At 39.7% G+C, this 18,268-nt stretch overlaps 1 protein-coding gene across 5 annotated transcripts in view; it reads left to right on the top strand.

Moving 5' to 3' along the window:
* LOC120722020 (vacuolar protein sorting-associated protein 13B-like) overlaps positions 1 to 18,268 on the top strand; it is a 296,860-nt gene that overhangs the window by 11,166 nt on the left and 267,426 nt on the right. For all 5 annotated transcript variants that reach the window (XR_005693317.1, XM_040012723.1, XM_040012725.1 and 2 more), the window contains exon 4: positions 11,506 to 11,623. Coding sequence is in view for 4 of the 5 variants with exons in the window: in XM_040012723.1 (XP_039868657.1) it covers positions 11,506 to 11,623 (118 nt within the window). In the remaining variant the exon portion in view is untranslated. The remainder of the gene's footprint in view (positions 1 to 11,505; positions 11,624 to 18,268) is intronic.

Raw genomic sequence — 18,268 nt, 5'->3', positions numbered from 1 at the left:
TTACAAGGCGAACTCCCAACTCTTGAGCCACGATCGCCCTCGGTTCTTCTGCGTGAACCGAGGGTCCTGTTCCAGTTTTTGTTTTGTCCATTCTGCAAATTCTGTGCGCCAATCTGGGTCATGCTCGTTGAGATGCTGCAGTAGCTGGAGTTTGTAAGGGTGCCATTTGTGAGTAGCTAATATCCGCCCAAGGGATGTTCGACTAATGCCACTCTCCAGTGACATGCGGCGAGTGCTACGCTGTGGGCTCTTGCTGAATGAAGCTAGGACAGCCACTGATGTTTCTTCATTGGTGACAGTTTTCTTGCGTCCACATTTTGGCAAATCCAACACTGAACCAGTTTCACGAAACTTAGCAAGCAGTTTGCTAACTGTAGCATGGGAGATGGGTGGTCTCGTAGGGTGTCTTGCATTGAAATCTGCTGCAATGACCCGGTTACTGCGTTCACCAGATATCAACACAATTTCGATCCGCTCCTCACGTGTTAACCTCTTCGACATGCCAATGGCTGTGAACAAAGAGAAACTTGTAAATAACTCATGAAAGAATAAAGTTACGTTGAAACCAAGCACACCATTGTTTTTCTTGTGAAATTACCAATACGTTTGATGTGTCACATGGCCCTCTTGCTATTGAAAAGACAAAAGTTGTATCCAAGATGGCCAACTTCTAAATGGCCACCATGGTCACCACCCATCTTGAGGAGTTTGCCCCCTCACATATACTAATGTGCAACAAACAGGACTTTAATATCACCAACCATTCCCATTTTATTACGGTGTATCCATATAAATGGTCCACCCTGTACTTTACTTTTTGGGTGGATAGACTGTGAACTTCCTATAAAGTGATTAATAAAAACATTATGACCACTCACAGAAGAAGAAAATACTGCTATCTTGTAACAAGGTGTGATAATGGTTGGTTGATTAGTACAGAGGAGCTTTATGTAGCCATTGTGTACGGTGCTGGAGAAATGGGAAGGGGTAAAAACAGATAAAAAAAAAAAAAAAAAAAAAATTGATCAACTTTGAGCACGACCAAACTTGTGACTGACTCAGTGATGACTGTGTCAGATCATATCTGAAATGACAAGGCTTGTGAATTGCTTGCCATCAGCTGTGAACAAAGAATTTCCAAACTGCAACCTACTGACAGGGAATTGGGGGATGTGCTGGATCAAGTTTGATCCATACCCCCTTCACATCACAACTTACACCACTTAAAGGATCTACTGATTATATTGAATTCATAAATAAAACTTAAAACATTTGATCCAATGTAGTTTTTCCTTAAGTGTACATACTGCATGGTCTCTGACAGAATGAAACCTAGTGTGTATGTGGTCATTGAACTTAAATTTCACAAGTCAGAAGATGCAAAGGAAAAGTTGAAAGAAGTAAAGGGAAACAGCTTGTGGAAGTTTGCAATCAGATAGCACAAACTGAGTAATCTCTGTTCCAATGCCATCCGGAAATCTTGCCTTTGATTCTCTGCTAGCAGGAGCAAATGGCTTTCAGAGATTGCACCGTAAATCCATCTGATCATCAGCTCAGTGGGGCCTTGTCTTCAGGACTGAGGAGACAGAGGACAAAAACACAGAGCTTTGGAGAATCTATTTTCCTCGAATCTAACCCCCTATAGCAGTAACAAAACCCATCCATGACTGTAAATAATAAAAAGATGGAGTAATGTTGGCACACTGTTGACTCCTTAGGCAGGTTGGAAGCTGCAGCATGCATTCTGATGAGAGAAAAGGAGAACTACTGAAGGACAGAAGAATAGCCAAGTGCATGTGCTTGGGATTAGTTAAAAAGAATCTCTGTTTGTTTTGTCATTCAAAATGACAATATATATGACAGTACAGTAATGGCAATCAAGACAAATCGTTAGGCTGTTATGTGAGCTCTGCCTGAAAACTTACATACAATAAATCCGCTTTCTGCAAACTTGTGTTTATTGATTTTTCTCTTGTAGTTGAAGATAGATTTAACAATGAAGTATTGATGATTTGTACTAAAAATTTGAAATACTGCAGGAGACACTGGGTCTGTTGACAATAAGTAGAACTACTTGTTCAGAGTTGAGTGTTTTTTTTTTTTTTTTTATATTCTGCATGTTGGCAGGCCAACAGCTGGTGAACGGTTTGTTTCACGTGCAGCTTTAATGTTTACATTTGCTGAAATTTTGTTGTCAGTAGGTCTGTATTTAATGGTGAGCTAAATATGTGTTAGTAATCATACACTGTCTCACTACTAGTCTGTCCCCTTACTCAAGTCTCTAATGGAGAGTGACCCATTGCACTGATCTCTATTCAGCATTCCAAAGTGATTCAAAGCATCTGTAGATGGCAGTGCAGAAGTGTGTCATTCCAGAAAAAGAGACCTTACCCTCTGCCACCATTGCTTGTGAGTCAGCCAAAGCTGAATTACCCATAGCTTTGTCTTTGAGGTCTGTGTTCCTGGTGGGATGAGGTTACTTCTGCTCCACAGACAAACCTCAGACACAGGAAAGCAGTTGGGGGGGAAACATTAAAGCCAGTGGCTTTGTGATTCCAGTGAATCAAGTGGTGATCAATACACACTGGCCAGGATGCTGCTACTCTACAGTTTAATCCCTGCTCTCAGGCCATCCGGGCTAGAGCAATCCCTCAATGCAGCTTGTTATTTGCTGCGTGCTCCCACTGATATTGTAGTTTGGGAAATGATTACCATGCAATTAAGACTAATGTTCACTCCATTAGTCCTGTCCTCTTAGAAAAACTCTAGGATGATATTGTATTGCACTTTGGAACGGTGTTTGCTTTATAAGCCTTAAAATGTAGAAAGGACTGTAAGACGTGATTGCAATTTAGAGAAGAAATGTACCCTTTCATTTAGATCTTTAGATCATTATTTTTTTGTTGTGTGTCTTTTTGTCTTTATGCAATCTACTAAGATGGGTATTTTTTCACTTTCAGGGAGAAAAAGTTACTAAAAGCAGTAACCCTCGTGTTTGTGTGTACTTCTATATTGCACAAACTGTGCTCTGTTTCAGGATGAGTGCATGCTCAGTTTAGTAGACCCTTACTCAATATTCAAATGATGATCCCATTAATGACATGGCATTTTAACCACTAAAATCACATATGCAACCTATTTAGTAGAAAACCTTTTCTAATCATGTGTTCAGTTTTTTACTAAGTGAATTCTTTCTGTATAGCTAGCCTCTACCTTGGCAAGTTCAGCCCCCTATCATGTGTGGGCAAGAGAAGAGAAATGCAGCATGAATAATGACCCAGCATTACACTTTCCATGGTGTATGTTGCAGATATAGATAAAACTGTGATACTTGGTTATAATTTCCTGACAAAACATATCTTGCACCAATATTGTGATGTGAGGTGGTTAACATGTAACCTTACAGAGACAGTACGCAGTATGAAGTAAAGTAGTTTAAAGTTTAAAGCAAGGTTTGAAAATGAAAATCTACAATAAATTGATGAGCTGTTATAGTTGCTCACTTTTTCTTAATGTACAGAGTGCTTTGAGGTTTCAGCTTTATTTAACCTAACCCTTACAGAAAATAAAACTCTTTCAGAACTGTACAGTTCAAAACCAATCTCAGAATAATCTATTAAAAATGTATATCCTCTATTATTCTTATTATAGAATTTTTCAATTTAGCTTTTTTTTTTTTATATATATCTCACAAAACAGGTGAACGTTTTTTTGGCCAGGGCCAGAACCTGTACTTTACTTTGCTACGGAAAACAGTAGGAGACCTGAGATCTATGGATAAGGACTAGCTTAGGATTCCAACATGTTTCATTGATGCAATTGAAATGATTTGTTTTTTACGTAAGGCTGACAGTTTTCCATCTCTCAACCAATGTGATGAATACTGACACCACCTCAGTTGCTTTTGGACCCCAGTGTATAAAAGCTATGCAAACATAATGCCGGCTGCATTCCGCTTGCGTGCCTAAACCTCCTGCAGTAAGGCTTTGGTATTTCTCAACATTGACGGAAAGTCCTCTCCCATTTTGCTCTGTTTGATTTATTCTATCTTTCTGGTTTCAGAACATTGATGCTCTCCAAGAACACTTAGGCCTCTATAGTTTGTGCCTTCCAGCTGCACCTCACATGTGCAATTAAGTTGTCAGAGTAGCCTGAGCCGCTGCTTGCGTTGTTCTTGGAGACTGGTGCTTACATTGTTTAAGGTGTGCTTATGTTTTGTATAATGAACTTTTATTTGTGTATGAAAAAATCGGAAGGCCCAGAGATTGCATGGTTATGATTTGACAGTTGGTGTTAAAATCAGGTCTTGACCACTAGTTAGCAGCAATTTTCCAAAATGCTGATATAAAGATAAATAAGATATATAAAGAAATGTATATCAGGATCTTATAGACTAATAATTGTGAAGTAAAAAAGATGTGATTGGCAGTAATTACATAATAAATAATTGGAAAATAACTGGGCACTGCTGATTATTCTGAGTTAGAGCTATTCCTGCGTTTGGGAATTCCCCGTGTGTGTCGTAATTGACTTGTCTAAGATGTGTTGTTTTTTTTGTTTTTTTTGCACATGCCTGTGTGTGAGTGCGTATGTCAGGGATCTGTGTGGAGTGTTTTATTGTAGCTAACACATTGCAGTTATTAGCATTAGGGGGTAGCTGTGCCAGCGTAAGCAGAATGCCTCACATGCTCAGCCTGGGCTTGTGGTTAGCTGATGGAGACATCTGAAGGACCAGAGCCTCTCAGATCTAAATCAGGAACAATTTCTCCCTCTTTCCGATTCTCCCTCGATGTGTCTTTCTCTTTTGATATTCCTGCTTCCACTTTACTGTTGTCACAGTCCTGTTTTTCTTCTTTTTTTGCCATGGCTTCTGGCTCTTTAATCTTTGATTCTCTCACTCTTTGCTTCAGTTGACTTTCTGTATTCTTCTATTTCCTTTCATGTTTTCTTCTTTTCCCTAACACTTGTTACTTGTGAACACTGAAGTTGAGGTCACTAGTAGGAGCATAAAGAATTTGAATGGGCTTCAATGGAAAGTGCAGTGGTTTGTTGTAATTATTTATCCAGGCTCCAAATTCCATCATGGCACCTATATTAGTTCAAGCCTGTTTGAATTCCTTGTTCCTGGATGTTAATCAAGTCTCAGAATTGAAGTTACTCAGACTCAGAGTCTTTTGTTTAAATAAAAAAATGTGCTAAACATTGTTTGTGAGGATAAAAGAGGACTGACCTCAGCACCCCTATTACTTTTGCAGACCTGCTTACTATTGTGGAGAAATGACTGCAAAAAGCGATTTTGTAACAAAGAATCCAGTTTTCTGCATGAATACACAGGGCTTTGAGATTTATTAGATTAATGTAGAATTATGGACAGTTAAACTGGAACAACATCGGCTACTGTACCGTAAACACAAGATTGGTTTCTGCTGGTTTTACTTAAGACAAATAAAATGCACTGGGCTTTGAACTATTACCTGAAAGTGCAACAGAACAAGAGTAGAGCCAAAATCACCTAAATGTCAAATGTTTGAGGAGGGCACTTAACTTTTGGCCTTTGCCTTTTACATTTTACTTTTACCATTTACACTTTAAGTTTATCTTGTTGTATGTTTACTGGAACTTGGTTAAAGAGCTATACTGAAACTGCAGCCAGAGGTGATCTGTCTGGTGAGAACAGCACAAGGACAATGCCTGAACAAATTAAATACTCAGAAGTCAGAAGACCTCTTGTAGCTCCCTATGGGTCTGCTCTGTAACTGGGATCCCCGTTTGTCTTTGTTATTGTAAGTATGTTGGAGGCAGATAATAAACATAGACAGTTTGACTTGGGTAGAGCAGAGGCACTCTTGGCAGAGACCTCCAACATGACATCACCGGTGTCGTTGTGATTCCTCCCCCTTCAGAGTCAAATTCTTTTGTAATTATGCATTCTTCTTTTGGCACATGCTTGGGAATCTTTTCTATGTCTTTGCTCCCCCTCCTTAATGAATACTTTATATATTGGAGCTTCTGAAGGAAAGAAGGTGTTTGCTTTGTAGCAGTTTTGCTGGGATGGAATGTGCCTAGTAACACTTCAGGTATTACAGACCTATCACAGCTCCCCTCACACTTTAATAATCCAGAAATTCCCACGAGTATGTTTTTCTCTGTAGTGGTTATAGTAACAGCAAACTTGTAAGTTGTGCATTTTCAGACTGCTGAAAAAGTTTAATTCTCAGATCTTATTCTGCCTTGTGCTTTATTGGTGCAGGAAATTTCATCTTATTGGCTACAGAACATTGTGTAGAGACTGTAATATTTAATTTGTGCAGTTAATCCACAGTAAATGGAGGTTTGTTTTTGTGTAGTGGATTCAGTTACTGAAACAGAGGGGGGGGAATAGACCACATTTTTGTGATATGCTACTTTCATTGAGATAATTATTCAGAATGTCACACAATGTGATATTCATCTGGGTTACTTTCAGGCTCTAATCCCCCCAATCTTCTATGGATTCCAGCTGCATGGCTCTAGTCCTTAAGTATTGGTCTGTATAGTATTTTATATTGTGTGTGCGTGTACATTTGTGTTTTTTATGCACATATTTCTCTTTAAATATGCCTATGATGTCTGTGTATAAAATACGTAGCATAATTATAATATTAATACCCAACAGTTATTTGTGATGGAGACTGTGTGAAATTCTGTCCTCACTACTCCAGCTTCTGTAGTTCTCTTCTGTTTGAGGAGAAAATGAACCCTCTGTCTTTAATCATGGTAAAATAGCTTTCTTCATTTGTTACCGTTTCATTAAAAAGCCATTAGCAGCTAATTTTTAGCCGAGCTGATGGATGCATTCGAAGCCAAGAGACGTTAAAGAAAAGGTAATCTGAGTCAACTGTGATGTTCTCTGTTCTTTTCAGCAAAAATTCCGGTGGGGTTGTCATCAATGGTTCAAACAGCTTAAGTGTAAAAGAAGTGGCTGCATACCATTTGACATTACTGGAACCATCCCAAACTGTGACATTATGTTTAAAACAGTGAGCCCCTTTTCATGTTTTTATTTCTCTCTGTGCCAGCTGGAAACCATTCTTATGAGAACCAGGGTCAACACTGTTAAAACAAGCTTCAGACTAGCTAATTATAGATGGGATGAGAAGCTCTAGAAGAAGTGGAAGGATGGAGACAATGTCAGATATAGGTAAAGAAGATGAAACATGAACAAAAGTGAAATGAATACTGTGATAGCAAAGAAGGCCTTTGATGAGGCAAGATGGTGAGAGAGGGGGGAGATGAGACCTAGGAGCACTAAAAAAACAGAAGCACATTTTTAGGACAAAAGAGTATGTGTATCTCTTTAGTAGTGTTTTTTTTTTCACTATTGTTCTGGAAAAACAGCCTGGAATGTCCCACATTCTCATTATATCCTTTGAGTATCATATGATTCACTGGTTACTTGGAGGTGTGAATGCTAGGCCTTAACATGTCGGGCAGAGGTTCTGTGTGTGTCTGTGTTTATATGAGTACGTGAGTGATTTACAGGAGAAGGGGTTCTGTGTGAGATAAGGAGCCTATTGGGTTTCCTTCATTTATTTTCTCACTCTGTAGGCGTTCGCCCTCCCCTGCCGTGCCTCCAGTATCCAGGCCTGCTGCTTTGATGTCAGCATGAGTTCACCAGCAACCTGCAGAGGAAAAACAACAAAAACAGAGTGTGTTTATCTAGCAATGGTCTGCATGCTCCCATTAATGTGCTGAAACTGTGTGAAATTGACCAGTTTTAAAAATGTTTTGGTTTCAAAGATCAGGCGGTTGCAGAGAAGCGAGGTAGTCGGCTGCTGGTCCTTGCCAATTTTTTTTTTCCTTGTGTTAAACTGAAATTGGAAAATACTTAGCAATTTCTGAAAAGAAAAAATATAGTGCTTGTTTTTTTTGTCTAATATTTATTAAGAATGGGCAACAAAAACTCTGGTAATTTGCCTACTTTTCAGCCAGTCCAGGTCAGAGGAAGCCTCAAATCACAAGAAACTGTAGCAAGGGTGTTATTCTGCTCCCGCAAATACTTTATAAGTAAGTATTTGCGGGAGTATAATGAGTATTTTAAGACATATTTGTATTTTTTGAAGCTTTGCTAGTTTACATATATGTCATTGTCACTAGCAGATATGATGTTACTGGTTTCTAGTGTCTGTGAGTTATAGCCAGATTATTTGTACAAGGAACTTGTGAGTTTCTTATCTACAGAGGTGCTGTTCCTAATAGCTGGAGGTGGTGGTGGTATTCAGCTAATGCGCTGAGCAGCTCATATGGGTTGACCCTCCAGACAGACTCAGCACACCGCCTCCTGCTCCCTGACTGAGTCAGACGATTACAGGAGGACAGGGGTCACGTCTGGCCTTCCTGTGCCCTAACCCTCTATGGGTGCCCACTTACCCTCTGAGTAGGGGGTCCCCCTCACCTGTCAGTCACACCACCAGCTTCATGTTTCTGTCCCTTTGTTCTGGTCTCATTATCATCAAGTCTCTTTCACTCTAGACGTCCCTCAGCTTTTCTTGGTTTTGCTGTCTCTTTTTTTTCCACTGTTTTTTCTCTCGCTTATCAATTGGTTTCATGTCTCTCTTTTCCTTTTTAACTACCATCATATTTGGTTAACAGCTGAGGTGACATGCCTGCAGGGGAAGCAGCCCTACTTTTTCCGGTCCTCGTGTCTATCTTTCCTTCTCCTTTTCTCCATCCTTCTTAGGCTCCCTGCCTGTGCTGTGCCCTGCTGTGGAATTGGAGAGATCGATTTACTTGGCAGCAGCTGAGGGCAGGCTTCATTTGTCCCAGGGCTTCCTTCTGAAAAGGCATTTTTCACCTCTGGAGAATTGCTCACTGCCCATGGTGACATTGAGCGCTTAATTGCGCTACTTCCAAATTTGGCAGTCTTGTTCTTCATAGTGGCAGTTCAAGTTGTTGAACTCGATGTACTCTTGGCTTGCTGGGCTATGCATTCCTTTAGGTATAGATATGAGACTAAAGGGGGAAGGAGACTGTTTCTTACTCTAATGTGCTCAAGCAGGGTATTGTGATGTAAACTAAGGATTGGAGTGTGTATCTTAAACCTTCCTAATCAAATAACAATCCCTTTTCTATTGTAGCATGTTTAAATATTATAGGTGCAACTTTTCAAAGTGATGACAAATCTACAAAAGAAATGAGTAATGACCAGCAAATTTACACCTTATTATTCACAGATCTTTATTCGTTGTAACCTTGATGAAGTATTTATTATTTCTCCCTCTCTGTTTACCAATTCCCACCACTCTCTGATGAGGAAAAAACTGATTGCACAGTGGAGCTCTATTGGATAGGGCCTTAGTGAAGTAACATGTAAATATTTCTACCAGAGCCTCTCTCATCTCTTTTGAGCATTGAGTGTTTACTGCACTGGGGGATACTTCTGTCAGTGTGTCTGCAACTCAGATAATGCAAAGTATGTTTAAAACCAAATCATCATTACTCAACTACAACGAAAGGGTTCACTGTCATTAAATAGTGTTAGAACCAGGGATTGTCTGTTACATATGTAAGCTGCATGAATGTATTAAAATTTGCAACACGCGACCTGCCTGCAAAGGCTGTCTGTCAGTTTAAACTGGATCGGTTCAGTATTTATAAATAAAGTGTGTGTGTGGAGTAGCCAAATATATTTGGTTTTGACACCTTCAGTGCTTACATGTGTCAGGATAAGGGGTGACTCCTGAGACGCTTTAATGCTAAACACATGTGATCTCCCTTTTCTTGTCCAAATTATCTGACTAACCTACCACCCAGGCTGATTGTGCAAAGGTTACAGTGCTGCAGTAACCTCTAATCAACGCCACACTGAGTTTTAACTCTGTAATCTCTCCACCTTTTCACTAACTTCTCAGTTTTGCTTCTAATATATTGTTTCTTTGACACTGTATCTAATTTTTTTTCCCATTTCTTCATCCCATCCACTGCTGCAGGCTTATGTCTACCATGAGTTTGAATATGAGGTATTTGCTATTATACATAGTAGCTGTTAGGAGTTCAACATTAGCTGCTGTAGTCATAGCATTTTTGTGCTCTGATAAGTTTTTCTCCCCTATTCTCCAAATTGCTCATTTATGGTTAAATTCGTCTTTACAACAGGGCTCGATATATTCCAAGATGGACACACGTTTATCATGTGGATACAGGGACAGATCTGACAGATTTCCACCCATAGAATCTTATTATTACTTCCAATCTTAAACTGTGATTTACCGGTAGCAAATCCCTCAATCCCTTAAAAAGTCACATTTATTAAATTTACGAACTCAACCTTATTGTTGCCCCTTCAGTAGCTTTAATAAAATGTGCTGTTTTTAAACAAAAAAAGAAATAAAAATAAGCCAAGCAATATTAGTATTGCTAGTGGTGCATTATTTATGCACCACTAGCAACTAGCTTGCTATGGACCAAAACAAATCCTGTTTTCCTTGCTTTTTGACTTTGCTGTTGGAACACAAACAACAGTGACGTCACTCCCAGCTCTGACATCTGACTTCTGAGGCAGATGGAATGCAGCATAAGTCCTTGGCTGTCAGTAGTCTAAAACCACTATTTCTGACCCCTCCACTGTTTGTCCTCATGTCTCTGCTGTTTTATTTGTACAGAACACCCACAAGCCCGAGGCTCTCTACGAGCTACAACAATAAATAAGCTCCTTAGCTTGAATCTTGGGTCATTCTGTTTATCACCAAGCTCATCTCTAAATGGGGGGTGATCATTTCATTTTCCTATATACACATTAATACATACATACACACATTTTGCACTTATGTTCCTGGGCTTGACAGGCCACCGGTGTCTCCAGTGTGGATGACATGTGCTGTCATGGACTAGAGACCTTCATCTTTCTCATCCAAGGACCAGAGTTTATTTGTAGAGGCCACAGGGATGGTTGTTAAATGGTGGGAGGAAGGTTATTCAGAAGGCTATTCAGAAGGTTTAGTGTAAGAAATAGTGGTGCATGGTAAACTTTCTTCTTATCACTGCCACCGCCAGTGATGCAGGAGAGCAGATTCTCAGTTTATATTCATTTCATTACTCTCAGTAACCAGATACACTGTAATATAAATTGTCCTTGGAAGTTGGCACAGTCAAAGGCCGCAAAGATCCTCTTTTCCACTGTCTGATAACAAAATTTATGTTGCTTGGACCTAAGTGGACCCTGGTGTAGTCGTGGACAAAGGCATTATAATTGTTATTTAAGCCATTACATATAAACAAATATATTCAATATTGTTACTCTAATTTCAATCTAAGAAACATGTTTTATGCATGAAAATTCACATATTCCATATCTAATTTAAACAAGAACTAGTTTGCACAATCTAGGCTCACAACTACTATATGTTATATTATTACTTTACTTTAATGTGGTTATAACTGATAACTTATAACTGCAGAGCTCTTGTAGAGGCCCTTTTGTCCCGCTTCTGTCATCACAGGCATTGTTGTTTGTTTTTGTTTTATCAGGACGACCACGAAAGTGGCTCTAGTTCCACCAGTCGCAGTGTCTCAGACAGCTCCAAGGCTGTGGCCAAGCCCCGTCGCCTACAGCAAGCTGCCCCGAGTGACCCAGACCTGCCTCCAGGTAAGTGATGTAAACTGGCTCAGTGAGGCTGTTCTGATTCCCTCACCTACCTACTTGACATCAACATGTTCCTTAAAAGTGGACTGTCTTAACTACATCAGTTCATATGATCTGATATGGGACTGTCAAAGTGACCACCTCTGGTTAGCTATGACTTCCCTGCTCAACATGCAAACAAACACACAACTTCAGTATACAAAGACCAGGACTCTGCATTGGTCCAATTTTGCAAACCTCCATTCAACTGCAGTTGCAGTTTCAGACTACCGGATTAACCTGTTACCTAAATAGGACCAACTACAAAGTGTGCTTAAAATAAATTTTTGGTGACACACTATGTATGTGCAATATTATAGTTATTATTGTTTTGGATTTGAGTTTTTATTTTTTTTTTGTTTTTGATTCTGTTTAGTTTCAGTTCATTTCCAGAGTGGGATTCTCCTGTGAGTTTATTATTATTATTATTTTTTTCAGTCTTACATTTATTAATTATTATCTTAATAAATATTGTTATTGGAGGGCACATGCTGAGGCAAGAACTAGGAAAATTAATTCAGGTATTGCAATAAAAGCAGATAACTTTTTGAATGTGTTGTAGACTTCCAAAGCTTCAAAAACGTGTCCATTACTGCCCCATCAAGGAAGATGTTGTTGTTATTTTGTTGTTGTTTTTTAACAAAATAAACAACACTAAAACTAAGGATATATCTATATATTTAGTTGTTTTTTTTAAATTAGTTTTTCAAGTTCACAAAATTGCTTCAGTTAGTTTTATTTTATCCAAGGACCAGAGTTTTTTTTTCAAAAGTAGTTAACTAATATTTTTTTCATATTTTATAACTTTACATACTTTAGTATGTATGTATGTATCATCTCCCGTTTACCCTATAAGAGTTTTTAATTTGGGATGAGCCACGTAGCACTGTTTTTCACAAGTGTAAATCACCCAGAGTGAGCATGGGGAATGTGCCTGTTATAAATCATATGGTGATGGCTCTTATCAACAAAGTTCCTTGACCACATGCCTCCCACAGGGCCACGGATTCCATGCCTACCTTACTGCAGCACTTTAGTGCACCTCACAAAGAGCGGTTTTGTTTGAGAGTGGCTGAATAATAGAATTTAAAAAAATAATTTATACAGACCTTTCACACCAGAACTTGTGAACACCAGGGCCCTAGTGTGACTGAATGCATTTTTTTACCCTAATCTTTTATGTTGACAGTTTTATTTTTAAAATGTATGGATGCAGTTATTTCAAATACCTCTGAACATATATACTTATGTAAGAAAATTTTCAAGTAGGTGTGCGACAACCTTTCAACCTTTAAGATCTATGAAAAATAATCTGTTTAGAGAGCACGAATGAAGGTAAAAACATAATCCAAGAGGCAGGGGTCATGAGCTGAGTTAGGTCAGCTTGAAAAAAAGCTTCACTTCCAAACCCTGGTGTGGTTGAATGTATGAACTTACACTCCTGGCTTGTTGTATCTTGGGAGGATCCATTTCCAGGCTTTACATTATGAGATAATATCTCTCCCCAGCTGTTAAAGCACAGTTCCTCACACCCAGGCATCTCCCTTTAGGGCTGCTTCCAACAGATCTCCCAGTAGAGTGTGTGTGTGTGTGTGTGTGTTCTTCTGCGTGCACACCCTTAACTTTTCTACTAGCGGACCTTATTTCAGCCCATTACAGACTGCAGAGACAACTTTGGGGTCAGAGGTTGCTGCACCTCGGTAATGGCAAGGAAGCAAATGAATGCCGTAATCCCAACCTACCTAATTAAAAGCTTGAGGTTAAAAGGTAGATGAGGTAAAACTAACCTGCTATGACTCAGACAGAGGATGTTTTCCCAAGAATAAGATACAAACCAAACCTGACAGGAGGCTTTAATGTAGTTGAAGTATGGTGTTTTTTTCAGAGATGTGATGCTTAACATTAGTGCCTCCACAATCTGTTAAAGTGCTGAAATGTTGTCTTTCAGAAAAAGATCATGTCACTACTATATTGCAGTTCCTTTGAGTTACAGAAATACCTTCAAAAGCCATGGTATACATGTGCTTTTTTTTAATGTCATTTTTTTGTTTCTTTAAGTTATTGTAAGGGTAGTTGGCATTAATGATGCTAAAACATAGCTGGGAAGTGCAGCTTTGATGCAAAGACCATTCAGACTTTCAAATCTTGTGACAGAGATGACTCTGTCTCCATGTAAAAACCTAACATAAGTCATAAATAATACATTATCTTTGTAGAATGTGAACTGTTGTATGTACCGTATTGTATGAACATGTAATAGATCAACAAGTAAAATGGATGCACAGTTGATACATCTCCATATGGATATGCTCTTCAGTGCTAGTACTGGCTAATATACTACCTCACGTGTCAAACTCAAGGCCCGTGGGCCAAATGTGGCCCGCCACATCATTTTATCTGTTTTTTTTTTTTTTTTTTTTATAACTACAAAACAAAAACATCCACAACAACAAAAAAGGATAGCAGCTTTTTCTCTAACATGTAGAAAAACAGTTACATATGTAACTTCTTTACACTGACAGACAGGGGAGTTTCACTGGTCCAGCCCACTTAAGTGGGCTGTATGTGGCCCGCAATATAAAATTAGTTTGACAACTCTGTACTGCATTAGGGCTGTTTGAAAAGCTGCACTGTGCTTTCTAATTGTAACTGTATATTGAAAAAGCCACACAACAGTGCATCTTAATCTTGCATTTGATGGTCTTTTAGTGTAAATGCATAACATATGTAATGTAAATACATTTTGTTCAGAATTGTGCATCATTTTTCACTGCATTTTAATTTTCTGTTAAAATTTGGATTGTGCAGCAATTTGTGACTATATGTCTGTGTAAAGCACTTTATAAATAAACTGTACTTACTTACCTTTACCTATTATGATACATTATTACATACTTTCAGTCGCCATCATGCCATAAGCCAGTTTACAGCTTCCACACTGATACTTGTATTCTAATCCTACTACAGCTATTATGTCATACATCACTATTTTTTAGAATTTTAAAAGACTGGTGATTAACATCTTTCTTGTACTTTCTTGCTAAATATTTTAAGCTATGTCCTTTGTCAGTGTAAAGTTGGTTGTGCAAATAATTTTGTGTCAGAGGCAGTGATAGACAGGTATAATTTTAAGTAAATGGACGATACAAAAATGTGGCAATGGTTGTGTACTTGTTAGCCTTAAGGAAGATCTGTGTTAGATGTGAGACCCTCACAGCGCAAAGACCTGTTTAGATCTTTGTCAGTATCTGCGTTTAAAAACCACTTTGTTGCGTCTTATCCCTTTAACTCCCATCTCCTTCAAAACAACCAAAACTAAACATGGTGATACCAAAAGGCAGGCCCTTCACAATTATCCAGTTATTTAGCTCTGAGCTCTCACATGCTGAATGGATTTATCGTCCTCGTTCACTCTGTGGTGGAAAATAGTGATGTTAATTCATATGCCATGGGATTGGTAGCCACACAAAGACCAAAGACCAAGTGCTTCCACCTTGGGCGATTCTGTGAGTGATTATGTTTACTGCTGCTTGTGGGGGGACGAGTGGCCACCGTTTGTGAGAACCACATTTGCCTGTTCCAGGAGATTCCTGCTTTGGTTCTATTCACGCCGTTGAAAATGTGGTTTGTTTTATATGACTTCAAAGCGATTTAATAGTGGCAGTTCTCCCTTTGAATCTGTGCTAGCCATACTGAAACCTATGAATTTGGTGTATCAGAAGCTGCCCTCCAAATTTTCTGTTTCAAAGCGTGTAGTCCGCTTATAAGTCACAGCATGTTTTTGTGAGTGCAGTAGGATCTTCAGGATTTGTTTTTTTTTTTTTGTTGTTGTTGTTTTTTTTTTACATTTTTTGATTGTGTGTCTAGTTGAAGGAAGCTAGTACACAACAAATATTCTTGACATGCTTTCATGAGTACATAATTGAATTGTGTGCAGAGGGGATTATTGAGAATGAATAGTTATATCTATATATCTTCTGTTCCCTTAAGGAGAGGAACGAGGCACAACACATAAGTATGGGAAATCACGCCCTCGCGTTTTTCTTTATTTTAATGACTATTTACATTGTAGATTTTTACTGAAGGAATCAAAACTATGAATGAACACATACAGAATTATGTGTAGTTATTGGTAGTATGTAGCTTCATGAGGTAGTCACCTGAAATGGTTTTCCAACAGTCTTGAAGGAGTTCCCAGAGATGCTGAGCACTTGTTGGCCCTTTTGCCTTCACTCTGCGGTCCATGTCATCACAAACTATCTATTGATTATACTATTGATTGGGCTTAGGTCAGGTGGCTGTGGAGTCGCAGAACTCCATCACTCAATCACTGGAGAAGCTTTGGCAGCTTCAGCAAAGGTGTCTCTGATGCGCCTTTGCAAAGGCGCACCAGTGACAACCTGAACAGCAGCACCAGGTATTCGTAGACTATGCCCTCGAATGCATACCTGTGGTTCGGGTGTATAGCCACATGATTGTTGCAAACCAATCATCTGGGCCAGCTGCATTCAAAAGCTGTCTGAATGTTAGCGTCTTGAACTTGTTCATTCATAAATATTTGTTCAAGACTCTGAGGTCAAGAATGGGATGAATAGTGTACTTATTTCCTCTCTGAGTATCACTGCTGGCTCCTTGTAAACAGTGGGTTTATAATTCTGAGGCGGTTGATCCAGAACTGCAACTGGTAACTGTGTGGTGAACAACCTGATCCTTAAGTATGTGGAAGATGATATTGTGCTGTTAGTCAACATCACCTCAGCAGAGTGTATACCAGGGGTGGAGCAAAGGTCCACCTTTGGGCCCCCAGCAGGACCCGATGCCCAGGAAGCTGCTCACCTCCCTCAGTGACACACTTAAGCGCCCTATCCGTGGGTGGTGCGAACCGTTGCTATCATCCACTGTGTACACCAGGGGTGGGCAATCTCAGTCCACGAGGGCCGGTATCCCTGCAGGTTTTAGATCTTTTAGATCTAGAGCACCTTGGGTCAACACACCTGAATCACATGATTAGTTCGTTACCAGGCCTCTGGAGAACTTCAGGACATGTTGAGGAGCTAATTTAGCCATTTAAATCAGCTGTGTTGGTTCGAGGACACATCTAAAACCTGCAGGGACACCGGCCCACGTGGACTGAGATTGCCCACCTCTGGTGTACACAGTGGATGATAGCAACGGTTCGCACCACCCACGGATAGGGCGCTTAAGTGTGTCACTGAGGGAGGTGAGCAGCTTCCTGGGCATCGGGTCCTGCTGGGGGCCCAAAGGTGGACCTTTGCTCCAAGCCAACTGACTTAGAACTTGAACGGGAGGCTGCACTCTCGCTGGAGGCTCACCCACCGCAACAGTGTGTTCTGCTTTCTTGTTGGTGGCTTGGCTTCCCAGGGTCCCACACACTGGGCTCTCCTGCTCATCCTCCAACAAACCATGAATGTCCAGGCCGATGTCCAGCACATCATTGTCTTCCTGCGGAGTGCTGGGCTGAAGCCGATCAGTGCTCCTGCATAGTTCTGGCTTGTCTTCGGTTAACCCATCAATATATTCTATGGGGTCAGCCCAGATAATTGCGGGGACATCAACAGGATACTCCTCGTCTTTGCACTTGGAGAGGAGAGGGTCATGCCATGCGAGGACAGTTGTGAACAGAAGATTTCTGCTTTTCTTGTTTCAGTTTTGTGTCCGTTCCAAAACGCAAAGTAAAACACTACACAGGAAGCTAGCAGACAATCGAGCTAACTAGCAGCAGCAAGTTTGTCCAGTTTAGCAAAGGTGTTCTTAGTTTTTATGCTCTTTACCTTTCTAAGGGATGACTGTGATAACAGGGGTAATGTGCGCAAGTAGGCCTGTGCATGTCATCACAGGTCATCCGCCTTAAAGGCTTGAATAGAAGTTTCAGCCAGGACACGTGGGGACGCGATATCCTGTACTTATGTGTTGTACCAAGTGAATTGACTGAAAGGAAACAATTTCTTCAGTTTTCACTGAGTGAAATTATATATCTAGCTGAATCACATTATATAGAGATCTTGGTGAGATCTTTTTTCATTTTCTTGTTGGAAACAACAATAAGAGACCTGATAAGAGTTTTCAGTCTACAGTTTTCAAACTAGTAAATAGCACTCATGTCATGAGCAAAACCAGAAGCAGAAAAAAAGGAAATGCACTAACTGTAGCTAAAAATAGCATTCTGTGATTTGATTTCATTAACAGTGATATAGAAACTAACCTGCATTTAATGCAAAGATTACAAATTGCAGCATCCTCTCATCATAAATATCAGCAAGAAAGAAAAAAAAAATCCAATACTGGATTGCTGCGATACAGTTCACTAATTTACTAAGACCATCCCCTCACTCTTATTTTGAAAGTGTAGTTGCAGCTAACCAACTAGCCCAGCTGTCTCCACTGTCATTGACAGCAACTGGTGATAATAGTCCTTGTTCTGCTCCTGAGAGCCGCTGTGAGCTGGACAGCCAGTCTAACCAGAACCTGCAGTTTCAGACATAATTCATCTGACGTTCTATCTTGCACATCGAAGCAGCAACACAACAAGAACTAGCACTGCTAGCTGTTGAGAGTATTGGGACATTTACCCATAATGTAAATACAGAA

Source organism: Simochromis diagramma, unplaced genomic scaffold (assembly GCF_900408965.1).
Source record: "Simochromis diagramma unplaced genomic scaffold, fSimDia1.1 OVJJ01000618.1, whole genome shotgun sequence".
Lineage (NCBI taxonomy): Eukaryota > Metazoa > Chordata > Actinopteri > Cichliformes > Cichlidae > Simochromis > Simochromis diagramma.
The sequence above is the reverse complement of the archived record's forward strand: the minus strand, read 5'-3'. Positions and strand labels throughout refer to the sequence as shown.